At 45.2% G+C, this 26869-nt stretch overlaps 1 protein-coding gene across 3 annotated transcripts; it reads right to left on the bottom strand.

Moving 5' to 3' along the window:
* Positions 1 to 771: 771 nt before the first annotated feature.
* Positions 772 to 25320, bottom strand: LOC147023792 (uncharacterized). Of its 3 annotated transcripts, XM_085889587.1 has the most exons (3): positions 24969 to 25258; positions 12415 to 13524; positions 772 to 4099 (listed from the first exon to the last, which is right to left on the bottom strand). In XM_085889587.1, the coding sequence occupies exon 3, from the start codon at positions 3821 to 3823 to the stop codon at positions 1484 to 1486; it is 2340 nt and encodes a 779-aa protein (XP_085745713.1). In that variant the 5' UTR covers positions 3824 to 4099; positions 12415 to 13524; positions 24969 to 25258; the 3' UTR covers positions 772 to 1483. The 3 variants fall into 3 exon arrangements, with proteins under 3 accessions (XP_085745713.1, XP_085745714.1, XP_085745712.1); XM_085889588.1 differs by lacking the exons at positions 12415 to 13524; positions 24969 to 25258 and adding an exon at positions 25265 to 25320; XM_085889586.1 differs by lacking the exon at positions 12415 to 13524.
* Between the last annotated feature and the right edge of the window lie 1549 nt (positions 25321 to 26869).

Consider the following 26869-nt stretch of genomic DNA (forward strand, 5'->3'; position numbering starts at 1 on the left):
CAAATACTATCTGTAAATGTTCTATGATGAAAGCAAGAACGGTGGATTCAGCATTAGCACCTCAGTCGAGAAAATACATCACTGGTTTGGGTGGTGGTTGACGTTTTGCTTACAATCGGTGCACAGGTCTTGAGAAATGGATGCAGGCCATAAGCTATGGCATCATCTTTCCTGCTGGTACCCATTTCAGAATCCCAGGAAAAAAAAAAATCGAAGCTGTTTAATACTAACCAAATGTGGAGGAAATCAAACAGGAAAATCCAACACGTGGGACTGAGGTATCTTAACTACACCAGAAACACCCCCTCCCCCCTGTGAGAGACCGGGGAAGGAGAGTAGAGGGAGAGGCCTTCAATACGATAATGAGTTCTGAACGGCTCACAATGGACTTGGCTCTTCAGAGAATCCCGAGGTGTCAGCTTGGCTTGAAGGCCAGTTGGCATGATGGTCCTTCCTGCAGAGGCAAGATTAAGATGCGAGACTTCCCTGAATTAAAGGTCATGGCCTGTTCGAGTCAATTTCCCCTTGGTATATCGTGATGGAAGCAGCTGTTGCCAGTCTATTGAAAATTGAGGGGCCAATGACTATATGGTGAAGTCCGCAAAAATGGTAATTAAAAGGGGTTTTCAGGAGATTGAGAAGTCATTGAGGTAAACAAAAAATACGCTGGACAGAACAAGTTTCCTCAGGGTACACAGGCCCCTCCCGACTGGTAGGGCAGGTGAGATTTCTTGTTTCCAAGCATTAAGAAAGCCTCGACAAGACAAGATGTGAAAAATACCAAAACTTTAAATCCAATAATAAACATTTGTACAAAATGGTTTTACTCGTTTCTTAGAAGCAAATTCATCATGTTGTTGAGTAAATCCATGAGAACATTTTTCTTATAAAGTGATCGGATATCTTTTACCCAATATGCACATGGAAAGTTTGTTAAGAAGTACACAACAGGCCAAAGATCAACACAGGCAGATAGGGGTGAAGTACGGCGTACTCGGACTTCAGCTGTTCAATTAACAAACATTATTCCACAATGTAGTTATCTTTGGAAAATTGTCACTTGTGTGAGAAATACCAGAAACATGTTGTGGATCACATAAAGAAAAGAAAAAATAAGGAAAAAACCAGCTCAGCAAGTATGCACTTAACACCAAATAATGTGAAAATGATTAATTTTTTTTAATGTGAATAATATTATATAAATGGCACGTTTCACTCACCTCTCCCACCCAGCCCCCCTCGCACCCATCAGCCAAGTAAATCTTCATCCATCCCGTTGACTGTACTGACTCAGAGTACCGGATGATGTAGGAATTTTTGCACTAACACTTTAAATTGTGCGAGTTTACAGAATACGTAAAAATACATACATGAGTGAAGATAAAAGAAAGGAGGAAAGAAAATTATGACACGTTTTATTTTGTTTAACAGAAGCCAAGGCTCCATTTTACGAGCAAAACATTTCTAATTTTTGTTCATTTGCTCAGTGAGGTTTTTGAAAGGTAGAGATAATCCAGTTTCCAAGGTATCGGTATTTGTATGCTATGGGCTGTCTGACTCCATGATGAAACACTGGTCCTGGTAGAATTGTAGAGCCGAGAGACACGCAATGTGGACAGTTTTTGACAGGGCCGCAAAGGTGCATTCCTCTGTCGGGGATTAGGCTGCTGTTCCGATGAGAGGACACGCCGGCTACATTTGAAGCATGATCCTGTATATGGACCGAATCGATATGCGATAGTCCTTCCATTTGATTGGCTTGTGTACTCTGGAACTCAAAATCCAAAGAGTGTGAATTTTCACGACTACATATGCCACCAACACAATGTTTAGAAAGTAAGACTGTGGGTGCATCAGCTGATATTTCCAAAGGTAGCTTTTCGAATCCGGAGGATAATTTATAATTGTGGCTCACTTCATTTACGGAGTTTCGGCTGGATGCGAGTTCAGCCTCATGATCGCCGAGTGGGTAAATGCTGGTCGGTTCCTGCAACGAACTATCCGATTCACAAAATGCGAAAATATCTGACGCAGAAGTGTCGCTGGTGGTGTCTTCATCTGAAAAGTCAAAATCGGATTGGCTCTTCTTCGACGATCCTTTCTCATAACTAAAGTCAAAGCTCGTCATATCGTCCGAAGTATTTTCAGTCTCACCGACATACAACTCCTCTTTGGGTATGAAGGACGTGTTACTTTCCTGTGACGAAACTTTTAATTTCTTCCTTACATTTTCATCTTCATAAATATTGCACTTACGCTTCTTACTGGTAACAATCACATGATCTTCAATCTCACTAAAAGCAAAATCTTCCTTTTTGGGTGTGGAAGATGTAATACTTCCTTTGGTTGTAGTACAATCTTGATCATAATATTGCGTCGTATTTTCAAGACCTGAAGGCAACATGTTTGAATTAATTTGATTTAATACAATGTCAACAATGAGTGATTGATCAATATTTCGAAGAAGAGAGTTGTGATTGGAATCGTCAGGCGATTGAGCATCCGAGCCGAGCTTGTCGACCCTGGCTTCGGATGCATCGCCGAATTGGTGGCTGTCCAGCTTGCAAGCTTTACGTCTTCCAATGCCGGCATGCTGCTGTACATTTCCCAAATTTTCTTTTGAACCGGATGAAAAAAAATTCGTTTGACACTCGTCACCCAATTTATCACTCGAAGCTATGAAACCCTCATTTGCAATGAGACGAGTTGTGCTACAGAGATCACTTTTACCATTTTTACCGGTAGCAATTATCTCTGAACATGTGCAATCTTGATCATATTCTTGCAGAGGTGTGTTTGTCAATTCTTGTGAAAAACTATTTGGAAATGAAGTGAGGTCACTGATCAAAGGTAAAGAACTGCAAATATAAGCGCTCGGAGTTGAGACACGCGCGTCCCCTTCCGCCTTTAAGCAAGGAGGTGAGTTGCTATACACTCCTTCAGCTGCTGAAACTGTTGTTGCTGTTGTAGGCAGTGTGGCTGTGGTATCGGCAGGACTTGAAGGCAACATGTTTGAGCGAATTTGATATGGTACAATGTCAACAATGTGTGACGAATCGATATTTCGAAGAAGATAGCTGTGATTCGACTCGTCGGATGACGAGTGAGAATCTGAGCCGAGCTTGTCCACTCTGGTATCCAGTGCATCACCCAATTGGTGGTTTTCCAGCTCGCAAGCTTTATGTGTTCCCATTTCAGCATGATGCTGTACATTTCCCAATTTTTCTGTTGAACACGATGAAAAAGAAAAGTTTGCTTCACAGTCATCACCCGATTCATCACTCGAAGTGATGGAACCCTCATTTGCAACTAAAGGAGCCGCAACACAATCACAATCATTTTCATGTTCTTTGGCGATTGTCTTTGCTGTTTGAACAAGTGCATTGATCGAATCATTCTCAATATCAAACGTTTCTTTATTGAGAAGTGCATGTGAGCTTGGTTGGCGTTGTTGCCTTGTTATTGATGAATTGATGAGTGGATCTTCAATTTGTGCAGACGTGACGCACTCAGAATCCTGTCCAAGGCCATTAACTCCATCCAAACAACCATGCATGACACAAGTTTCAGCACACCCTCCAATCACAGCTGCTCTGGCAACAACGCTCTCACTTCTTTCCACGGCACATGCAACAGGGGCTGCTAAACTTGCAGGTGCAGTCTGCACATGGTTCTCGGGGAAGGAGCCATTGCTTCGTTCCAACATCGTGACATCATTGTTCGTACCCACGTCACTTGTAGGATTCCACGAGTCAATTATACTATCCATTGCAGCTGTGATAAGGGCATTCTCTTGAGAATAACTTTCATTCATTCCAGTCATGCAGCAAGCACTGGTCCAATCTGCCTGTCAGCACAAATAATGAATCCTCACACAAAACAATGATGTGATGGTGCAGTTTTGATGCCAGACAGTGCCGTTCTCCAAGAAACAATCTGGCATTAGAAGGCATGCAGGAGCAAATGCAGATCTGCCTTCAATTCCAGGTAGTGCAAGGTTGTGCTATAAAGCAGCGAATCTACACCGGAGAGCAGCAGATCACTTGAAAGGGACGCTGCGTCATCATGGTATCTGGAAAGGATCATGTTGCAGAATTGTCTGAAAAGATACACAAAGTAACCAAATTAGAAAGTAATGTCACATATTACAAACAAAAATCAAGTGTCTCTCTGCAAGTAAAAATATCAATGGGCAGATCCTAGTGTCTTTAGCATCAGGATGGTGGAATCGTTTGCAAAAGCACTGCAGCGACATCAGAAACTTTCAAAAATCTTTATTCAAAACATCCTGCAATTGACTAAATGTATGATGCCAGTATATAACTGGAAGGGCACTCGGAAGAGCGCATACCTCCACCACGTGATGCCTGATCCACTAGAACATATCGGGCCCAATACATTTTTGAAATATCATGCTATACAGTACTATATCGTTTTTGGCCCCATCAATGGTGAAGAATCACTTTTAAAATTAAACTATTCTCGTATCCAGATCCAGATCTTCACCAAAATCTAATCAATTCGTCCTTGCGACACACCTAACCTGTCCACCAAGTTTCGGCCAAATCCGTCCACAACTTTTTGAGATACCCTGTACACAAACAAACAGACAGACAGAAAGGGGTGAAAACATAACCTCCTTCACCTTCGGTGGCGGAAGTAATAAATAGTATCCAAATCATGACATGTGTCGGCTGTTGAGGGCAGGGAATAAAATAGAGAAGTAAAAACTGCTTAAAAACTATGACACTCAGATGAGCGCATACCTTCACCAGGATGAACAGTTTACATTTTGTATCCCACTGATAGGCCAGATCTGCAACTGTACCTGAACCAAAATCTAATCGGCTTGTTCTTGTCAACTATCCCACTCATCCACCAAGTTTTCATCTGTCTTCAACTTTTTTAAGCATCATGCGAAATTGTTACAAATCTGGAAGCCATTGCACACAGACAGACAGCAGTCCATAAGCTTAGTTATTTCGATAAGTATGTGTTTACAGTTAGAATCCCTCCTTCTGTCTAATGGGAATTTCGTGTGTGCGCTAAGAGTTATTTTTTAGCTCGGTTTTTACATCTTTAACAACTACATCCTCTACATCACCAACTACAACAACAACAACGCCATCGCCCACGTGTATTGTGTCATGTACAGGGGTGAAGTTCCCTCCGCCCACCGTGAGCTCGTCCAATCAACGGCAGCCGGCCCGACAGCCAACCTGAGATCGCCCCTCCCCGCTACGAGGGGGGATGGAGAATAGGGTGCTCACATGGCTGTTCTGTTTGGGTTCTCAGACACGCATGGTGGGAGGGTGGTCGTTGCCCCTCCCACAGACAACCCCTTGCCCAATCAGGGAAGCTATCACCTCAGGCTGGCTCCACCTTAGCCAGATGGAGTGTTCGGCCCGACCAATGAGGGGCGGCCACGAGTCGCCCGACAACCCCTCATCCAATCAGAACATGAGTGGTAGGAGAAGAGACCCCTCCCACCAAAAGAAGGGTAGAGTGGTTGTCTGGACGAGTGTTGGGGAAACAAGAGTGCGTTCTGGAGGATCGTGGCGAGAGCTGTTTGCAGTCCTGGTGACGATTGCGGTGTGGTCTGTGGTCGTTGTCGAGCGGTCTGCAGTCTTGGTGCTGGCAACGCCCAGGTCATGGGTTCAAGTCCCACCGTGGTGGTTTGGGTCGGTGTGACTGCATGGGCGGGACAGGTACCCCAGCCTGGCTCTACTGACTGAAGACCCATTGAGGTCCATTTTCTTTTGTGTGTGTGTGTGTCCGTGTCCGTGGGCCGCGTCTGTAAGTAGAATTGTATAAGTGTTTTCCTTTCCTTGTAAATTACATTTTCTTATTCATGATAACTCTGCTCTTTTTGTGCTTCCCCTCCCAGATTATTGTTATAATTAAACCCCTGTTAAATGTACCAGCTCGTTTTCTGTGCTTTCCTTCATTGGCCTCTCAAGGTGTGTATTGAGAATGAGTAAGGCCGTTCGGGCCGGTAAATTGTTCATTTGGACCGACGGATCTTGGTAACCCCCGCTCGGTTTACACCCGGATCGGGCTCGGTAACGGTCAGTTCCGCCCGAGGGTGTGGTTTTTACCCGGTAGTTGGACGACGTGGGTATTTAGGTATATTTAAATTCGGCAATTAACCCTACCCCACGCCGTCGAAATATTGGCGACCACGGTCCGCTAAGGGACCCGTGAACTCTTGGACTTATCCGAGAGTCACAACCTAAATTCCAGGTGTACGGTGGGAGACGACTCCACTGCTCTACCTAGTGGTCGTTCATCGCCGCCGAACCCCGGCCCACAACAATATATCATTTTGGCCCAATCTCTCAGTCGTGAAGAATTACTTGAAAGTTTCAAAATCATTCTCGTATCCAGATCTTCACCAAAATTGAATCAATTTGTCCTTGTTACAAACCAAACCTGTCCACCAAGTTTCATCCGAATCCTTCCATAACTTTTGAGACATCATGCTCACAGACAAACAAATGGGAGTGGATGTGGTTACGTCAGGCACCAGGCTCACTGAGGTTGGAGGGGTGAACACTGTGGAAAAGGTGATTGCACTGGTAGCGGGGTCAGAGGGAACAACCTCCATTCATGAGACCCCGCTGCTGGGGGTTGAACGTGATGGCTCCTCCTCCAAAGACGCTGGAATAGACACGAGTCAATGGACACTGAATAAGCGCCAGGGGAGGGGCCAGCAGTGCAAAAGACCACCTTGCTCCACAGGGAATTTATCGCCAGCAGAGCAATGCGAAGAAGCCTGTGGGGCAAACAGCCCCCCCACCCCCCAGCCATTATATGGCCCATCCAGGGCTGGGGCAGAAGAGGGACAACATATGGCAGACCGTGAGGAGGGTACCCCCAATTGTCCCTTCCCGGTTCCTTCCTGCTCTCGTTCACTGACATGAAGCCACTCGCCTCTCATTTTTGTCCCCCTCCCCCTCTGGAGGTGGCAAATTAATGGGGATTATCCATCTGGGGGGAAGGGGGGGGGGTTTGAACTTTAATTTTTTTTTTCCAAATTGATTAATGGCAGGACCTAAAATTTTTTTTTTTTTAAGTCAACCCTCAAGTATCGTTGGGGTTAGGTTCCTGTAAAATGCCACGATAGTTAAAACTGCGACAGTGGAAATCAAGGGCCAAAACCTGCAACTTTCCTGCCTACCTGCTATCTTTATCTCAAACAGTTTTAATGTGGATGGTTGTTGCATGTGGTTGGGAGGGAGGGGGCAGCTTTCGGTGGTTTCACGTCTTTCGCAGTTTGAATACTGTGATTATTCATTGTACAGTCTTTGTGTGGGATTTTATATTCATTCTGTCTTGCACATTTTGAAATCGTTTCCATTTCCTATACTGGTGTGTGGCTCTTTCTGTCATCCTTCCCACACAAACTGTTTTGGCTTAATTCATAACTCTTGGAGGAATTAAATTTGATAAATAAACTCAACTGATAACCAAATGTTCCTTTTACTATGTTATGTTCTCCTGCTGTTCCTTTTGTTATGTTGCATCCTGATCTGTTCTGTTTTCTTGCCATTCCATGATCCTTGAATACGTATGTGCAAAAAAACAAACTCGTGGTTTAAATATATTTTTGATATCCATGATTGAGGCTCGTGGAAGAGCTGGCGAGAACATTACAAAATAGAAAGGGGGAAATACAAACAGCAGAGTAGAAGTGAGAGTGAGATCAAGGGGAGGGGTAGGACAACACATGGGGTGAATGAGCTACACACAATTTGAATGAAACACAAGAAGAAGAAGAAGAATAGGAAGGGGAAAGTGGGGATGAAACAGGAAAGGAACAAACCAACCAACAACTAACAAATAAAAGAAGTGAGGAGAAGGATCATTTGGGGGTCATTTGGGGTAGAATAGATCCTGAGAATGGATGTGGGATGACCTGAGGTAGTGGTGAACAGTCGTCTTGAGGCCCTGAAGGGAAGAATGGGACTGAACAGACTGGTGAAGATGATTCCATAGGTGAGAAGTGAGAGGAACAAATGAGTGGAAGTGAGCGGTGAGCCTGGATTTTGGGGAGTAGAACACGCACGCACAGACAGAAAGAAAAAACAAACAAACATGCACACATACACACCAGCCTTGTGGCTGCTCATTGCATCATTGGTTAGGCACACGGCTATGCCGCTGATGCAGTGCCCCTATTACCAGTGCACTGGTGCTCATTTCGCCGACCTCGGAAGGATGACAGGCTGAGGCAACCCCACCTTGTGTTAATTCAGCAGCTGACGGGACTCAAACTCAGGACCCCGAGGATCCCAAGCCAGCTATCCTAACCACTAAGCCAACACCACACTTGGGAGTTTAACAAAAAGAGGGTTACCGGCAGACCGTGTGTGCCCCGCAGAAACCTGGGAAGGGACAGAGTCGAGAGATGGCAGAGGGTGCATGAACAAAAAGGAGGCAGTAGAATACAGAGGCCACCAACCTCAACAAGATTGGGCCCAAGCCACTGCCTTGGGGGCATCCCAACCTTGGCAATGAGCAGAGATGAGAGGATCCTGTTAAAAGCTACATGCTGAATATGGGAGTGGAGGAAATTAGTCATCCATGACAGGAAGTGGCCTTCGATATCACAAGCAGAAAGTATGGCTTGCAAGTAGGGGTGCCAGACTATCAAATGCTCGAGATATGTCCAGAGAGACTGCCCTGATCTCATGTCTGAGATTGAAGGTTTCCATCCATTGTTGGGAGAGTCGAAGCAGCATGTCCAAGATAGAATGACCGAGTCTGAAATCAAAATGATGATCTGAGATGAGGCCGAGAGAAAAGGGAGGATTTGAAGTCAATTGCAATGATAGATTCCAAGACCTTGCTTACAATTTGATCCATTTTTATACAATGCTTGTGTATTGCAGTGATGTTGGCCAATTCCCAGGCAGACGGAAACTGCTCCAGAAAGAACGATTGAGTGAACAGAGCAGAAAGACGATGAACAAGAGCAGCAGAGCAGGTTTTTATGACACATGCACTGATGCTGTCTGGGCCTGTCACAGAACGGCTTAGACCCCATTCAGCGTGCAAAGCACATTCTCTGCCCGGGTGTGTTTTGCAACATGGTCATTCGTAGAATTAATCTCCGGCATGCTTGTTCGCCATGCCATCTCCGGATGCCATTGTGGTGAAAGTGGTTAACATGGGGGATGAGAGGGTGGCATGCATGTGACTGTTGACTATTGTATGTGTGTGACTCACAATGCAATGTTGGACAGAACATGTTGCTTCAGGGTAGAGGCCTTTACTGGAAGAACAGATGAGATTTCATTATTTCCAAGCATTGAGAAAGCCTCAATAAGACCAGACATGAAATATACGAAAACTCCAAATAAAATAACAAACATTTGTACAAAATGGTTTTACTTGTTTCTTCTCTGCAAAGTCATAATATTGTTGAGTAAATCCATGAGAACATTTTTCCTACAAAGTTAAAAGTCATTTTTTACCCAATGTGCACGTGGAAAGTTCGTCAAAATACGTGTGACTCAATGCATGTGTGCATACGGATTTTTTAAAACCCATCTTTGTAGTCATTATTCTCTTTCAGTCATAAAGGATGAGGTGTTGAAAACTTTTTGAAATGTACTTCCTGAAATTGCATCAATGCAAGGATGATATGGGAAATGTACTGGTTGACCATGGGGAGATTAGAAATGCTTGGAGGAGTTACGATGAGCATCTGCAAAATGAGGAGTTCCCTTGGAACAGGGATATTCTGGAGGCAGTCGAGCCGGTGCAGGGCCCACCACCTAAGATGAGGAATGATTGGGTGAAGAAAGCCATCGATGAAATGAAGGATGGTAAAGCAGCGACCAGCACTGGTATTGTCGCAGAGATGCTGAAGGCATCTGGTGATATTGGAGTGAATTTAATCACTAAATTGACAAATGCAATTATAAGGGAGACATCTATCCCAGTTGACTGGTTGAAGAGTGTAATGGTGAATATTTATGAAGGGAAGGGTGATGCCTTAGTTCAGAGTATATATATATATATATATATATATATATATATATATATATATATATATATATATATATATATATATATATATATATATATATATATATATATATATATATATATATATCTGCTGGTTGCATCATTGGTTGGGACGCGGCAATGCCGCTGATGCATTCCCCTTACCAGTACACTGGTACTCATTTCGCGCCGACCTCAGAAAGATGACAGGCTGAGTCAACTTCCTGGTGTATATTAATTCAGTGGCCAACGGGGCTTGAACTCAGGATCCTTGGATCCCAAGCCACCACCAGGCTTTCAGAGCAACTATAGGGGTCAGAAGTTGCTGGACCATAGAATGAAGGTGGTGGAGAGTGTCGTGGATAAATTAATGAGAGTGTTGATATACATGAAATGCAATTTGGTATCATGCCAGGAAGGGGCACGACGGCAACAATTTTTATAGTTAGGCAATTACAGGAAAAATATCTGGGGAAGAATAAACAACTCTACTTTATATTTGTGGATTTGGAAAAGGCGTTCGATAGGGTGCCTCAGGAAGTGGTGCAATGGTTCATGAGAAAGTTACGAGTGGAGGATTGGTTAGTTAGGGGAGTCATATCAAAGGGAGTTAGGGGAGTATGATGGCTCAAAAAAACTCTGTGAGGGTAAATGGAGTGCAGAGTGAGGTTTTTGAAATGAAAGTAGGTATTCATCAGGGATCAGTCTTGAGCCCAATCCTGTTCATTATGCTTCTTCAGGCTATATCACAGGAATTTAGAGAAGTCCACCTTGGGAACTCCTCTATGCTAATGACTTAGTGCTGATAGCCAGCAGTGTTGAAGAGGTAATGGGTAAATGTACAGTATCAAAGGAGGGTATGGAGGTCAGAAGACTGAAAGTGAACACAGGGAAAACAAAAGTACTGATTAGTGGTGCAGGAGAAGGAAGTGTGGAAAAAAAAAAAAACAGAGGGAGGTGGCCCTGTCCTGTCTCGAGAAAAGGTGGAGGTCGCAATTCAGTATTGTCTAAGTCCTGTAACGACTGGGTACACAAGGATGGACTGGCATCAGGGGAAGATTGAAGGTGGTTCCCGACTTAAAATGTGCTGTTTGTGCAGGTAAACAAGTGGCTCCAGTTAGCGTGGAAAGGTTAGTTTATGGGGATATATCCCTGGAATGTGTAGATAGATTGTTACCTTGGTGATATGATCAGTGCAGGTGGTGGTGTGGAGGCAGCAGTGATTGCAAGAATTAGAAGTGTCTGGAGGAAGTTTAGGGAGTTGTTACCCCTATTGACATCAAGAGGGACCTCTAATTAAAGGTCCCATGCAATTCAAAAGTTTCTGTTTATTTATATATTAACTTGACCTTCCTAGTGAAGAAATCACCCATGTTTCTTTTTGTAAATAAACAATGGGATAATTAGACCAATATTTTGAACATTTGTAGTGTTTTTCACAACTTGCTATGCCCCGCCCCTCAAAAAAGTGGAGTTCAGCGAACCGCAGGTCACGTGACCATTGAGGTCATCTCCAGAACGCGACTCGCTCAGAGTCGATTGATGAGACGTCACGTGCCATATAAAGTACGTACAAATGCATTGTGCACAAGTGTTTGCTATCTCACTGATAGTCTTAATTCCTGTGATTGTTTCGCGAACGTTTTTATGAGTTTTAGCCTTACTTTCGAAAATGCCTGCAAGATGTATCGTAGCAGGATGCAGCAATACAACCAAAGACGGTGCAAGCCTTCATGTATTCCCGAAAGATGAGAATCTGAGAATATGGACATCTAAAGTGAAGCTGACGAGGGGAAACTGGAAAGGCCCCAGCGACACGTGCGTCATTTGCAGTGCCCACTTCGAAGACAGTGACTTTGATTACAGGCTCTATTCGCTGTTCAGTTTGAAGAAGTTGAGGAGGCTGAAACCTGATGCAGTACCCATCATCAAAAGCAATGTCGTCCGATAAATCCGTCAGCCGTCCGACTAGTCCGATAAATCTGATGTGCTGTAGCTTTCTTTTATTATTCTCTTTTCTTCATTGTTTTCTACTGGCGCTACATGACAGTCGGAATTTAAAAAAAGCAACAGAACGTCAGATTTTTCGGACTACTCTAGACAATTGTGTCGCAAGGTGTGTTCTGCACACAAGTTTTCATCGTATCCAGACAGTGAGATTGCTTCGTTTTATGCGCGGAGAGTTACGGCCTAATTCAGTATATTTCGGCAGAATTTTTAGGGGCGTTTCCTGAGAGGTTTGTTTTTTTAAATTTACAGAACGAGTATTGTGAAAAAAACAATCAGATCAGAAATCACGATGAAAAACTCCTGGAGGACATATATATACACGAAGTGTATTCAAAAAGTATCCGACCTTTGTTCATAAAAAATACTCATATCCAGATACAACAAACTTACACTATTCTCCTTCAAAGTAGTCCCCTTGGGCTGCCACACACTTCTCCCAACGGTTCTGCCACTGTTGGAAGCAGCGCTGGAACGCCTTTTTTGGGATGGTGCGCAGCTGGTCCGTCGAATTCCGCATGATGTCTTCTCTGGACTGAAATCTGGTCCCTTTCAGGGGCATTTTCAGCTTGGGGAAAAGCCAGAAGTCACACGGAGCCATGTCAGGAGACTAGGGAGCCTGACGAAGCACAGGTGTGTTGTTTGGCCAGGAAACTCTGTATCAAATGTGAAGAATGGGCGGGTGCGTTATCGTGATGGAGCTGCCAATTGACCACTGCCCACAGGTCTGGCCGTTTGCGTCGCACAGCACCTCTTGGAAGTACTCTTTGGTGATGGTTGTGCCGTGTGGTGCGTACTCGTGATGAACCATGCCACTGGAGTCAAAGAAGACGGTCAGCATGACTTTGACATTGCTGCGGACCTTCCTTGCTTTTTTTGGCCTCGGGGATGTTGGATGCTTCCATTGTGATGACTGGAACTTGGTTTCTGGGTCGTACCCATAAACCCAGGTCTCATCGCCGGTGATCACTGTGTAGAAGAAGTTGCGATCGCTGTTCACAGTCTCCAGCATGTCCTGTGCAATCTCCAAATGGAGATGCTTCTGCTCGATCGTTAGCAGCTTTGGCACGAACTTCGCTGAGATTCTCCTTAAGCCCAAATCCTCAGTCACAATGGAATGGGACGGATCCAATGCCGACGCCCGCCTCGTCTGCAAGTTCTCTGATCGTGATTCGACGATCCTGCATCAGCAGGGTCCTCACTTGGTCAATGACGATCTCATTTCGGGATGTTGAGGGCCTACCAGAACGTGCTTCACTTTCCACTGATGTGCGACCATCTTTGAAGCGGTTGTAGCACTCTTTTATCTGTGTGGTGCCCATTGCTTCGTTCCCGAAGGCCTGTTGAATCTTATGGATCATTTCCACTTGGGAATCGCCAAGCTTTACACAAAATTTGATGCAGTAGCGTCGTTCATGTTTTTCCGCCATTTTGTCATGAAAATCCGACGGCGCTCACTTACACTTCCTCACTCATCGGCAGTCTGTCGGCGACTGACAGCTTCTGCAGGCGGGAAAATATTCACGCATACGAATTAGGATCGCCGACATATGTGCACCAAACCATGCCTCCCGAGCTTAATTTGTTTACGCATGAAAAATTAAGGTTGGATACTTTTTGAACACACCTCGTATATGCAATTTCAGTACTTTTGTGTGACATGGGACCTTTAAGGGGAAAACTTGATGCAGCTTGTGTTAGAAGCATGATGATGTATGGCAGCGAAACATGGGTGATCGAAAAGGAGAATGAACGGAGGTGTGAACGAAATGAAATGAGAATGGTGAGGTGGATGTGTGATGTGACACTGAATGATAGGAAATCAAATGTGGAATAAAGAGATCAGTTCGGTATGGAAAGCATTAGTGAGGTTATGCGTAGAGGTCGGTTGAGATGGTTTGAACATGTGGAAAGGATGTGGACAGGTAGTTGTGTGAAGAGGTGTATAAATATGAATGTGAATAGAAGGAGAGCTGGGATATATTCTAGTGAATAGAACGAGAGCTAAATGCTTGGTTCAAGGTAAACATGGGATGTGTTGCTGAGAGACAACCTTAGAGTTAAAGGCCGAACAAGAGGACAAGCAAGAGGTCGTGCAGCCTGGAAAGCAGCCATTAGGTGAACCACGGCTTACACGTGCAAGCATGGAAATGGCCTTAAAACGATGATGTAACACTACTTAAACCAGCTGCACACCTTTGAACTTTGTGATTCAACAGGAAAAATTCAAAATTTCAACTCGCTTAAAACATCTTAATCTCTATAAGAAATGGAACGCATGATTAAAAAAAATTTCTTTGTCAGTTTGAAAAAATGAACTTGACAGGATTTGAACTGCAGCAAACTACTTTCTGGACATAGATTCTAACGCTGCATATAAATTGCATGTTCTCCTCCCCGGAGCGAGGCATCAACGTGTGTGCCGTCCCTTGGATGGACATTGAACTGGGCTTTGCATCTGCTGGCATGAGTTGGTGGACGTTAAAGATCCCACTGTGTCCTTCGTGAAGAGTAGGCGAGCTATCGCCAGCACCATGAATAAATTACAAATTCCTGCCCCGAATGCTGGGAAGGCAATGGCAAACCATCCAGTTCAACTGGACTAAGATACTGCAACGTTCTGTAAAAAGTATGGCACATCTCATCAGGATAATCATGAATCCCCCAAGTTCATAATCGATCTTGTAAATCACCGTGACAGGTTAAGGCCCCATAAATAAATTGAAGTTAGATCAAATACTTCCGGTTCCGGTTTTGGAGCGGCGAGAGGTCTCCTTCGGGGCTCCCTGCTGACGTTCTCAAAGTTAAGTTTCCGGTTGTTATTTGTCCCGTTTTAACTGTTTAATTTTCTCACCGACATGTTACTGTGTGTTCCTAGTTCGGTTTTGTTTCAAAAATCGTGCTATTTTGTGAGTATTTTTGTCGACGTTCTTACCTGGTGTTTGAGGCCTAGGCCTAGGCTTGAGGCCTACCGGTTCCACTCGGTGTTGGATCGTTTTTTTGTTTGTTTGTTTTTTCTCCCCATTACCATCAATTTCTATCCTCCCCATTACCTTCAATTTTCATCCTCCCCACTTTCCAAACATCCCCCATTCTCCCAACTAATCTCTTTCTTATCTCAAAAAAAAAAAATATATATATATATATATGTATATATATATATATACCCAACAACAACAACAACACGCTCACCTTCTCCCGATTCTGCTTCTTCTTCTTCCTCTTAACTTCCTCCTCGTCTTATTCCTCGATTTTTTTTTTTTTTACACTTCCATGACCTAATCTGTTGAACTCTCTCAAACATTAATATTAACAACAAAAACGATCTTATAATGCTTCATCTTCCTCTCTCACACATGTGGTACTCATTACTGTTTCACAATGCACTACTCTTCTGCTATTTTAAACAGACTGCTCTCATTTCGAGCTCTCCTTCATTCCTTGCCGAAAAAAATCCAACTATTACAGCGCTTCTTCTCTCCATTCTCTGAATTCGCCTTCATTGCATCCATCAAGAATTGTGTTAAATCGCATCTCTGACCTAAAACTTTTAAAAACCACAGTTTGCCATGAATGTTCGCTTTCCATCAACCATTCTTTTTTTCCAACTTCAGTGCCAACTCACCCCCCTCACCCCTCACTCTCACTCTCAAAGCAACCATCCCACTCTTCTCCCTCCAAACCTCCCTCTCACCTCTCTCAAAAATTCCCCCCTCACTTTTCTCCCACCTTTCATCCCCTCACTCTTCCTTCTCTAAGTTGCTCCCCCTCTCATCCACCAACCTGCCTCCCTCCACTGCCCTCTCACCTCCATCTCTTCACTCCACCTCCTCAAATCATCAACTGCCTTCTTCCTTGTCTCTTGTCCCCCCTCTCCCCAGCACCACAGAGCCTTTTCTCCTCCTCATTCGGCCCCCTCCCCTCGCTATTCTGCAATACCCCACACTCTTTCAGCAACCCTCCTTACCTCCCCCCCTCGTCCCTTGTCCTACCCTCCCCCTCCTGCACCCAAAGCCTCCTCCCTTACCTCTTCATTAAAAGTGTGGACCTCAAATATCCGGGGCCTTCGCTCAAACCCTTCAGATCTTTCCATACAGGTTGCCACTGACAAACCAGACGTTATCTGCCCAACAGAAACTTTCCTCTCCCAAGACGTGTCTGACTCCCAAGTATCTCTCCCTGGTTACTCCCTCTTACGGTATGACAGACCTGAGCCTCGTCGTGGTGGAGGTGTTGCTCTCTTCATCAAAGACTCTATTCCTCACTCTCCATGCACTGCTCTCACTCCCCCACACCCCCAGGAATACCTCTGGCTTCGGCTTCCCCTCCACTCCCGCCTCATGTTCATATGTGTACTGTACCGTCCACCGAACAGTGATGACTCCATCTACACCTCACTATCCGAAAACATGGACCATCTACTATCTTCTCATCCAAACTCTCTCTTCTTCTTATGTGGTGACTTCAATTGTCATCACGCCAGTTGGCTAGGTGTGGGTACCTCTCTCACCTGCCATGGCACCTCAGCAAAAGCTTTCTGCGACTCATTGGGACTGACTCAATCGGTCAACTTCCCGACCCGGATCTCAACCAATGGTACTCCATCTTTTCTGGATCTGATTTTGACAAATTTCCCTGGCAATATCTGCTGCTCTTCCTTCGCTCCAATTGGTTCTTCTGACCACGTCCTTGTTAAAGTGGACATCTCTCTGGCTGTTATCAGAGAACCACCTCACCGCCGTCGAGTCTGGCATTTCACTCAAGCCGACTGGCAGGGTCTCCGAGCAGCCATCAAACTTACAGACTGGTCTCCTATCACTACTTTCTCAAACATCAACTCATCCTGGGAATTCTTTCAATGAAACTTGCTCTCCCTCATGCACAGATTTATCCCCTCTCGTGTTCAGTTGTCCTACCCTTCCTCCCGCCCTTGGTTTACTGAAGCTTGTGGCGAGGCAGTTGTCCTGAAACAACTTGCCTTTGCCTCATGGAAAGCAAACCCAACTGAGGGCAATCTCAGTTCTTTCCACAAAGCTCGGAACAAGTGTGTATCTCCCCTCAGGAGAGCCAGAAAACAACATCTTTCTCATCTCAAGTCTGAACTCTCAAACCTCTCTCCCTCCTCAAAATCCTGGTGGCGTTTAATCAAATCTGTTTCTGGTGTATGTTCCCCCTCCATCCCCTCCCTTACCTCAAATGGCCGCACTGCTGATTCCACACGTGATAAAGCTGAATGTCTAAACTCGGTGTTTGCAGCTAAATCTTGTGTCCAAACCCCATCACTATCTCTACCCACTTTACCCAGTCGCACCCAACTGTCCCTGGACTCTGTATCCTTTTCTCCTGACAAGGTGGAGAGCTTGCTTTCAAACCTCGAGTCAGATTCTGCAACCGGTCCAGACGGCATCAGCCCACGTGTCCTCAAAGCCTGCTCTTCTGCTCTTGCTCACCCTCTCTCTGTTCTATTCATCCTCTCATTTGCCCAAGGTCATCTGCTATCTGCTTGGAAATCTGCTAACATCACTGCCCTGCATAAAAAAGGTGCAAAAACAGATCCCTGTAACTACAGACCAATCAGCCTTCTCCCAATCATCAGCAAGGTGATGGAATCCATCATCGCTTCAGATATGAAATCCTTCCTCTTCTCCAATGGCTTGATTTCCGATCATCAATTTGGTTTCAGACCAGGTCACTCTACCCTGGATATGCTGCTTCTGCTCTCCCATCAATGGATGGAGGTCCTCAAGGCCAGACAGGAAATCAGAGCCGTATCCCTGGACATTTCACGTGCTTTTGACACAGTCTGGCACCCTGCACTACTCACCAAACTCTCTTCCCATGGTATTCAAGGCCATCTCCACTCATGGCTCGCAGACTTCCTCTCCTGTCGCAGTCAACGTGTGGCCCTAAATGGAGTTCTTTCATCCCCTCTTCCTGTGCAGGCTGGAGTTCCTCAAGGTAGCGTTCTGGGCCCTGTTCTTTTTCTGGTTTTCATCAATGATCTCTCGGACTCTCTGGAAAATCCTCTATTTCTCTTTGCCGATGACTCCACCCTCTGCCGTACCATCTGTCATCCCTCAGACCGGCAAGCAGCAGCTTCTTCGCTCACTGCAGATCTGGATAAAATCACAAACTGGTCCAACACGTGGAACATGTCTTTCAATCCAGACAAATCTCACACTCTCACTATGTCTCTTCGAAAGGACCGTTTAGAAAACCCCCCCATCCACTTTCTCAAAAATCCTCTGGAAGAAGTCTTTTCTTTCAAGCTTCTGGGTCTCACTATCTGCCATGACCTTTCCTGGGAAAGTCACATTTCCAACCTCGCCTCAAAAGCCAGTCGCCGACTGGGAATCCTCCGTCGTGCAAAGTCCTTCCTCGGCCCTCTTGAGCTCCTGACCACTTACAAAGCTTTTGTCCGTAGCCTGATAGAGTACTGCTCTCCCCTCTGGGCTGGTGCCCCTGCGTCCCACCTTTCTCGGCTTCACGCTGTCGAAACCAGGGCATTTAAGATCATCGGCATCTCCCGCAATGAAGCTGAGTCTTTGGGCCTCTCACTCAATCACCGCAGGTTGGTCGGTGGTCTTTCTTTCTTCTACAGACTCCTCTCCAGCCTTGCCCCCCCTGCTCTCTCTGCGATTTGTCCCCACCACATTTCCACAGGGCGCTCAAGGTCCGCCAACAACCCCCTTCTGGTAAAACTACCAAAATCACGAATCACTCCTCATCTTCACTCTTTCATTCCTCTTTTTTCCCGCCTTTGGAATAAACTTCCTCACTCTATTCTTTCCCATTCTTCCCTCCAGGGTTTCAAAACAGCTGTTCACCACCACCTCTTATCTTCCCCCATCCAAATCCTCGATCTTTTCTACCCCCGATAATCCACCCAAGCCCACTTCCTTCAATTCTCCTGCTTTCCTTCCTGAAAGTCCCTGTAATGTCCATCTTCTCTTCGCCATGTTCCCCGTCCCATCCCCATCCCTCTCCCTTCCACAGTTCACCTAATGTGTCTGTTCCCCACTGTTTTGTCCCTTCCACTCCCGCCCCTCTTGTCTCATGCCTCCTTGCTGTGAGTTGTGTGTTAGCTCTCATACGAGCCTCGACCAAGGTATACAAAAAAAAAAAAATACCCTCACCAAGGGGTGGTACACAAAGCACATGATGGCTTTTGGGGGTGGGTGGGGTGTTTCCCAGAATGTCACAAAGCGTTCTGGTGGGAGGGGAGAGGGGGGGGCTGGGTGTCAAGAAAGTGCCAAAGAGTCAAGTATTTTGTGTATGGCCCCCCATGACATTTAACAGATAATTTATCATCTATCTATAATTCCAGCAATGTGTGTGTGTGTGTGTGTGTGTGTGTGTGTGTGTGTGTGTGTGTGTGTGTGTGTGTGTGTGTGTGTGTGTGTGTGTGTGTGTGTGTGTCTGTGACCACTGTTTCTCGACAACCACTGGTCCGATCTGATTGAAACTTGCCGGTTATATTGCTGGGGACCTGAGGATGTGCCTTTTCAAGGTTTGATATTAATCGGAGAAGTGGTTCCCAAGTTATGGCCATTTATTTACCAAACCAATGACAAGACACGTTGTTGCGTGGGCGTGCCTGATGGGGGAAGGGAAGCTCAGCCGCGTTCCCCATTACAGGTTACAACGTACGGGCTTCCGGAGAGTGATGACTTCGTGTATTCTAATAATTTCTCGATTTCTTATACGCATTTATAGATAAACACTATGCCCCAAGTTATGATCGTTTTCATATTAAACGGTGCATAAATTTTGGTAACATCAGAGTGTGCTGGTGTGCTCCGAACCAGGAAGTAAATTTTTTTTGTTCCTCCTCTTCTCTTTTTGTTTTTTCCTTGCGATGACATTGCGAAAAGGCAAAATACGTTGGCGCGAATTGAATAATTGGCCATTAAAACTAAATTGCGAATAATCATAACTGTGATATGCGAACTTCCGGGCAACGCACGTACAGGCACGCGAGAGCGAAGAAACGGCCTGTGTGGTTGTTGTTTCTTGCTCACGGTTTGAATTTTTCTTCATTAAATTTTTTTTTGTTTGTTTTTTTACGGGCACGTACCAACTAGTTCATAATAAAGAATGCACCAGACTTGATGTACTAGTTCGAGTATCCTCTCTGAATCTGTGAGATCGGTGGTTCAAATCCCAGCCAGGTCATATCAAAGACTTTAAAAATGGTAACTTCTGCTTCTTGTCTTGATGCTCAGCATTTTAAAAGGAGAGAGCACTGACAGTGGCAAACCACCCAGTATAACCCATGCCAAGAAACTACTTCAAGCAACACCCACACTCTAACTTGAGCACGATCCATCAATGTAATGAATTTGGTACATCTGCTATACAAACTCGACACACAGATGCAAGAATTTGGTGAGGTGCTTGACTAATACCACTCAGCGCCCAGGCAACTCAGCAAAGACTGTAACTTCTGTGATGTAGCAGCCTCACAATGACCTGATGACTCAATCAATGGACTGTAATCCACTCGTATTCACCAGTGACTCTTGGAGAATAAGAATCTTCAGTCTGCCTTTGACCAGGCCCACACTCTGGAGATGACTCAAAATCAAGCAGATTCTTCCATGCACCCCCATTCCCAATGGCTGCTGCTATTGCTGTTGCTGCGGGTACCCACAGTGCACCGTCTACTGGTATCGAAGAGACTTCAGATGCCTCTGCTGCAGCCTGTGCACCAGCTGAACCACCAATAACCACCGCTGTAGCCAGCAAATGTTTCTTCTGCGGATGCAATAAACATCCTCGGAGCAAAAGGCCTGCCAAAGATGCAACCTGCAATCTTTGCTTGAAGAACAGTAACATGGCAAAGGTCTGCAAATCATCTATCTCAAAGTCCACCTCTGTTGCAATGCCGTTACTTGCAACAGTCTCAGCATCACCTGCATGCCTCTCCAAGGCCCTTCTGAAAGTATAACTCAATAGACTGAATATCAATGCACTTGTGGATACAGGTAGCTGAAAGCTTTGAGAGTCAACGTTTCGCAAAGTCCCTCAATCTCAAACTGTCTCCGTCTACGAGCAAAGTCCCCAAGGCCTCTAAAAAGACTCTCTCCACCAAGCCCCTTGGATACTGCTGTGTGGAACTCAACTATGGAGGCTGTGTTTACTTCAATGTGAAACTTGCCGTCCTGCCTGTGCTGACATGATACAAGGACCCAACTTCTTGACAGTATGCTCATGTTGAGATTCCCTTCGATGGTGATAACCCCTCTTAAAGTATGCAGCTTGGCTCCTGCTTTGGTATCTCCACCGTCATTGTTCTTTAACCACACCCCAAGCTGCCGACCTATCTTCATCAAGTCCAGGTAGTATACGGCTGCGGACACCAAGTTTATACAGGCTGAGATCTAGAGACTGAGAGACGAAGGGGTCATGGAGGCCAGTGAATCCCTCTAGCGACCACAAGTACTCGTGACAATCAGCGAGTGCCAGAAAAGCGAATAGTCATGGACTATTCTCAAACAATTAATCGCTTCACCCTCTTGGGTGCACACCCCCTGCCATGAATTTACGGGATGGTAGGAAAGGTCACCCAATACCAGGTCTTCAGCACACCGGACCTACGTAGTGCCGACGACCAGATCGCAATAAAAGAAGAAGAAAGACAGTACAGTACACTGCCTTTGAAGCTAACTAAAGACTGTAACAGTTCCTCTGAATCCCTTTTGGTGTAATGAATGGCATTGTAAGCTTCCAATGCATAATAAACATCATAGCCAAGGGAAATCTCCATGATACACTTGCCCATGTGGACAATGTCACCATCTGTTGCAGGACCCAACACGAGCATGACACCAATATTAAAAGATTCCTTCGAGCTGCCAAGAAGTACAATTTGACCTTCGATAGTGATGAGCATCCCTTTGGCGAGCTCCATCAATCTTCTTGGCTACTCTATCAGCAATGGTTCTGTTAGACGGGACCCTGAGCACCTTCAGGTGCTGCCACTGTTATGATGATATGCTAGGTGGTCATATTTTGGACCATTAGCTGTGTGTTAATCAGCTGTCAGGATTCAAACCTTGCTTTAAAATGTTGCTTTAAATGTATCATGCTGTTTTCACTATGTCTTTGATAACCCTTTATGGCTCTGCAGCTGCACAACAGCATGTCCTTGGGAAAACTGTGTATGCAGATATCCCACACATTCCTGTTCTTAGTCATCACCAGAGTTTCGCCTTTGCTATCAGCAGGTGCCAGTGTAGGGGTGTAGGAGTCTTAGAAAGTTATTGGTTTGCAAGATGAACTGTTGGGTTGCGAATCTGAGGATTGACTGATTCAACTTCCCTGAGGGCCCCTAGGGAGGGGTGAAAGAAGCCCACTGCCGCATTTATTTCTTTATTTCTTTATCCCTTAGCACACACTTATAGTCCACACCCAGTTCTGCTTTTGTGTGATTATATAAACAACTGTTTTGAAGTAAGAATCTCAATGTGGTCCGGGGGCACCTGACTGAAGGGCCTTTGGGCTGCATTCCGCATGCGTAGTGCCATCTTCTGAAATAAATCGTATCATTCGAGAACCCTCATTCGACTCTGTCATTACTCGGCCGAGTGAAGACAAGAAGTACAATTTGACCTTCGATAGTGATGAGCATCCCTTTGGCGAGCTCCATCAATCTTCTTGGCTACTCTATCAGCAATGGTTCTGTTAGACGGGACCCTGAGCACCTTCAGGTGCTGCCACTACTGCACAACCTGCCATTTCTACGTTAGGAAGCTGGCATGTTCTCTTCCTATTTGCAGGGGATTGTCAAATTCTGTTCTCCCTGACGTCCTTCACTCTGTGTGATCCCTCCCTCCTGACGTCAACCAATGTGACCCGTCACAAGAGGACGTTTGCGTTTCAGCGCTGGTCAACCAATTGTCATCACATATGCTCACAAGGTCTTCTTGAAGAGACAAGTGCACCAGACGAAGCACGATCCTTTAATCGACGAATTTGATCTCGAGGTGAACCCTGAGTACACCCATGGTCGACACCCTGGTGGTAAGGACACCAGTGTCCATATTGCAACTTCCCAGGTCTTGATGAAGCTGGGAACACACAAGGCCTACAGAACGCATGGACCCTGGACGAACTTCTAGTGAGGGAATACCCACTCATAAGTTTTCACCTGCTGCAGAGGACTGTGGAATCCCTGCTGAGGCTCCAATCATAACTGATAGCATTAACGTCTGCCTGCTGAGGCAGAACCCCCATCACGCCGATCTACTGAGTCATTTGGTCTCCTAATTAAGGTATGAAAGGACAAGTCGAACTTTCTAGATGGGGAGAATGAATGTAGTGAATTTGCAACATCTCCTATATGAACTCTTACTAGATACTCATTGAGTGCTCATTATCACATATTGTTGTGGGCCGGGGTTCGGCGGCGATAAACGACCACCAGGGGGAGCAGTAGGGCAGTCTCCACCGAACATCCCGGAATTTAGGTCGTGACTCGGATAAGTCCGAAAGGTCACGGGTCCCTTAGCGGACCGTGGTTGCCAATATTTCGACAGCATGGGGTAGGGTTAATTGCCGAACTTCCATATACGTAAGTACCCACGTCGTCAAATTACCGGGGAAGTCACACCCTCGACGGACTCTGTCGAACTGGGTCGCTCAAGCGACCTCTGTCCGGCGTAACCGAGCGGAATTACAAGAGTCCGTTGGTCCAAACGACAACTTACGGCACACGGCCTCCCTAATTCTCAATACGCTGGATCAATGGCAGAAACGACAGGCAACGAACTGGAACATTTAACAGATATTTATTTACAAGAGGGAGGGAAACACAGAGCAGAGTTATCCGAATAAAGAAATGCAATTTACGATGAACGAAAAGCACTTAACAATTATACTTATTAGACTGGCGCGAGACAGACGCGTGCACGCACGCACGCACGCACGCACGCACGCACGCGCACACACACACACACACACACACACACACACACACACACACACACACACACACACACACACACACACACACACGGATTCTGTGGGTCTTTATTCGGCCCCGCAGCCCAGAGGGAAGGCGAGCTGGGGGAAGAGAGCCTGGCCGGGCACCTTCTCGCTTCGTGCGGTCACACCGGACTCCAACCACCACGGTGGGACTCAAACCCACGTCCCGAAATCCACGGGCTCACGACCCTGGCTGCTCGGCTACGAGGAGCCACCGCGAAGGACCACAGACCGAGACCAAGCCACTGCGCCAGACCAGAAGCAATAGGCCACGATGACTGCAGTACAGTACACTGGTCCTGACAACCACACTTTTACGGGGGGAACACTTCATCTGGCTGGGGTGGAGTCGGCCCTGAGGTGCTGAGCCTCCTGATTGGACGAGGCCTCTTGGAGGCTCGCCCCCCAAAGAGGCTCTGTAGCTTTCTGCACTCTGGCCTCCCATTGGCCGGAGCGCCTCGGCCCTGCTTGCCCATTGGCTGGAGGAAACTCTCCATGCCCTTCCTCGGAGCGGAGCCTCGATCCGATGCGATGGAGGCTCCGCCCCCGCCTTCAGCCAAAAACATGTGGGCAATGGAGTCAGTGGTTTGAAGAAGTGGAGGGGATTTGTTGTAAAAAACTAACTATAAAGAAACTTCGCAGCGCACACACGTAATTCCCATCAGACACAGGGATGGGACCCTAACTATAACACATACTTATCGAGATAACCAAGCGACGGGGAATGCTGACTGTCTGTCTGTCTGTGTGCAGGAGGCTTCCAGATCCGTAACAATATCTCTCGTTTCAAGGTTATAACCGATCATGGTGCCATTTATTGGCCTTCGTTTCTTGTTTCAGTACCAGCGTTCCTCCGGTTAAATCAAGCCGTGCTTCAGATCGAAGGCTTCACTGACTTCAATCAAAGATAAATAAATAATTAATGAATACAATGGAATGCGAAAGAGCTTCGGTCATACCAAAACTTGCAGGCGGCACGAGAACCGGCGCAGCACAGAACCAGTCGGAGTGTTGTCCAGTTCAAAGTCGTCTTCGCAATCATTCGTGCTGAAGGAATGTGCCGGCGGAGCTCTCGGCTGATAAGATTCCATACGTCATATGCAAGTTAACTCCGCCGTTTAAAACGGCGACACAAAACTAACACTTCCGAACAACCTCTGTGACCACCTCCCCCTTCCCCCAATCGCTTCGCCATTTCTCAATCCAAAAATTTCCGAATCCATATTAAAAAAGATCAAACATTGATTGCACTTACTCAACTTATTTTCCCAGAGAGCATGCCTATTTCTTCAAAACTTCGCGTCATTGTTGTTGTTGTTGTTGTTGTTTAAAATAAATATATAAATATATAAATATATATATATATAAATATATATATATGAATATATATATAAATATATAAATATATAAATATATAAATATATAAATATATAAATATATATATATATAAATATATATATATGAATATATATATAAATATATAAATATATAAATATATAAATATATAAATATATATATATATATATATATATATATATATATATATATATTAATTGAGATCGACTCTGGAGACCCGTTTTCGCGTTTTCTTTTCGACTTCGACGAATAGAAACCGAAATGTGACTGAAAGAACGTGGTAATTAAGGATTGTGACGATGCCGATCAAGCATTGCTGGAATTCACGAAATTATCCGTTGTGCACTTCGTGTTGTTGTTGTTGTTGTTGTTGTTGTTGTTGTTGTTGTTGTTGTTGTTGTTGTTGTTGTTGTTTAAATTATTGGTTCTGAGGGGGACGTTGTTAAAGGAAGTGCAAAACTTTTAATGAAATCTTCCCTCAAGTTTAAAAATAATTTTTCTCATTTCGGTAGGCCCACCATACCGATTGCAACCTTTTAATTTCGACTTTGAATATAGATACACAACGCAGCGAGACCGCTCATCTCGATCGTCACATGATGGGGAGCTCCACATTGTTTGGTGGAGCGATTGTGAAGCCGAGAGGCGGCCATATTGTGACACCCAGAATGGGACGTGCTCCATTGAAACAAGCGTCTTGAGGTCGTTGCTGAGGTTACGATGAAGCGACTACCGATTACGTCATAATTACATCTATCAATAATTCCAGCAATCTCCGTGTCTGTCTGTCTGTGACCGCTGTTTCTCGACAACCACCGGTCCGATCTAATTGAAACTTGCTCGGTATATCGCTGGGGACCTGAGTATGTGCCTTTTCAAGGTTTGATATTAATCGGACAAGCGGTTCCCAAGTTACGGCCATTTATTTACCAACCAATGACAGGACACGTTGCTATGACATCACAATTGACGTCACAATTCTTCTTCTTTTTTTCTTTTTTTTTGCACGTACGGGCACGTACTAGTTTCTATAAAATGGCGAGGAAGCCAGTGGGCACCAGCCCCACTTTTTGTTGTGTTGTTTGTAGCTGTATTTTTAATTTTGAAATTCTAAGAAGGGAAACAGCGAAGAGGTGTTTCATCCATTTACCAGTTTTTGGTCATGGAGGCATAGCCATTACCCAAATAATTTTTCACAAAGAAAAGAAAAAAAGGAAAAGAAAAAACAGTTTTGTGGAAAAATTCCTCACATTTGAGAAATATTATTGGAATACAAAATAGGTAAGGCTGTGCCAAGAAAAGTTACCTCCGCCACCGAAGGTGGATGGAGGATATGTTTTCACCCCTGTCTGTTTGTCTGACTGCAATCTGTAAACAGCATATCTCAAAACGTTTTGCATGGACTTGGACTAAATCTGGTGGACAGGTTGAGTGTGTGGCAAGGCCGAAATGTTTAGATGATGGTGAAGATCCATATCCAAATTCGGAAACGAGAATTTTTAAG

Source organism: Eptatretus burgeri, chromosome 7 (assembly GCF_056783735.1).
Source record: "Eptatretus burgeri isolate ZD-2024b chromosome 7, Ebu_testis_v1, whole genome shotgun sequence".
Lineage (NCBI taxonomy): Eukaryota > Metazoa > Chordata > Myxini > Myxiniformes > Myxinidae > Eptatretus > Eptatretus burgeri.

Bases quoted from the DNA above. Each gene is read 5' to 3' on its own strand.
- LOC147023792 (XM_085889588.1), bottom strand. From the start codon at position 3,823: ATGACTGGAATGAATGAAAGTTATTCTCAAGAGAATGCCCTTATCACA.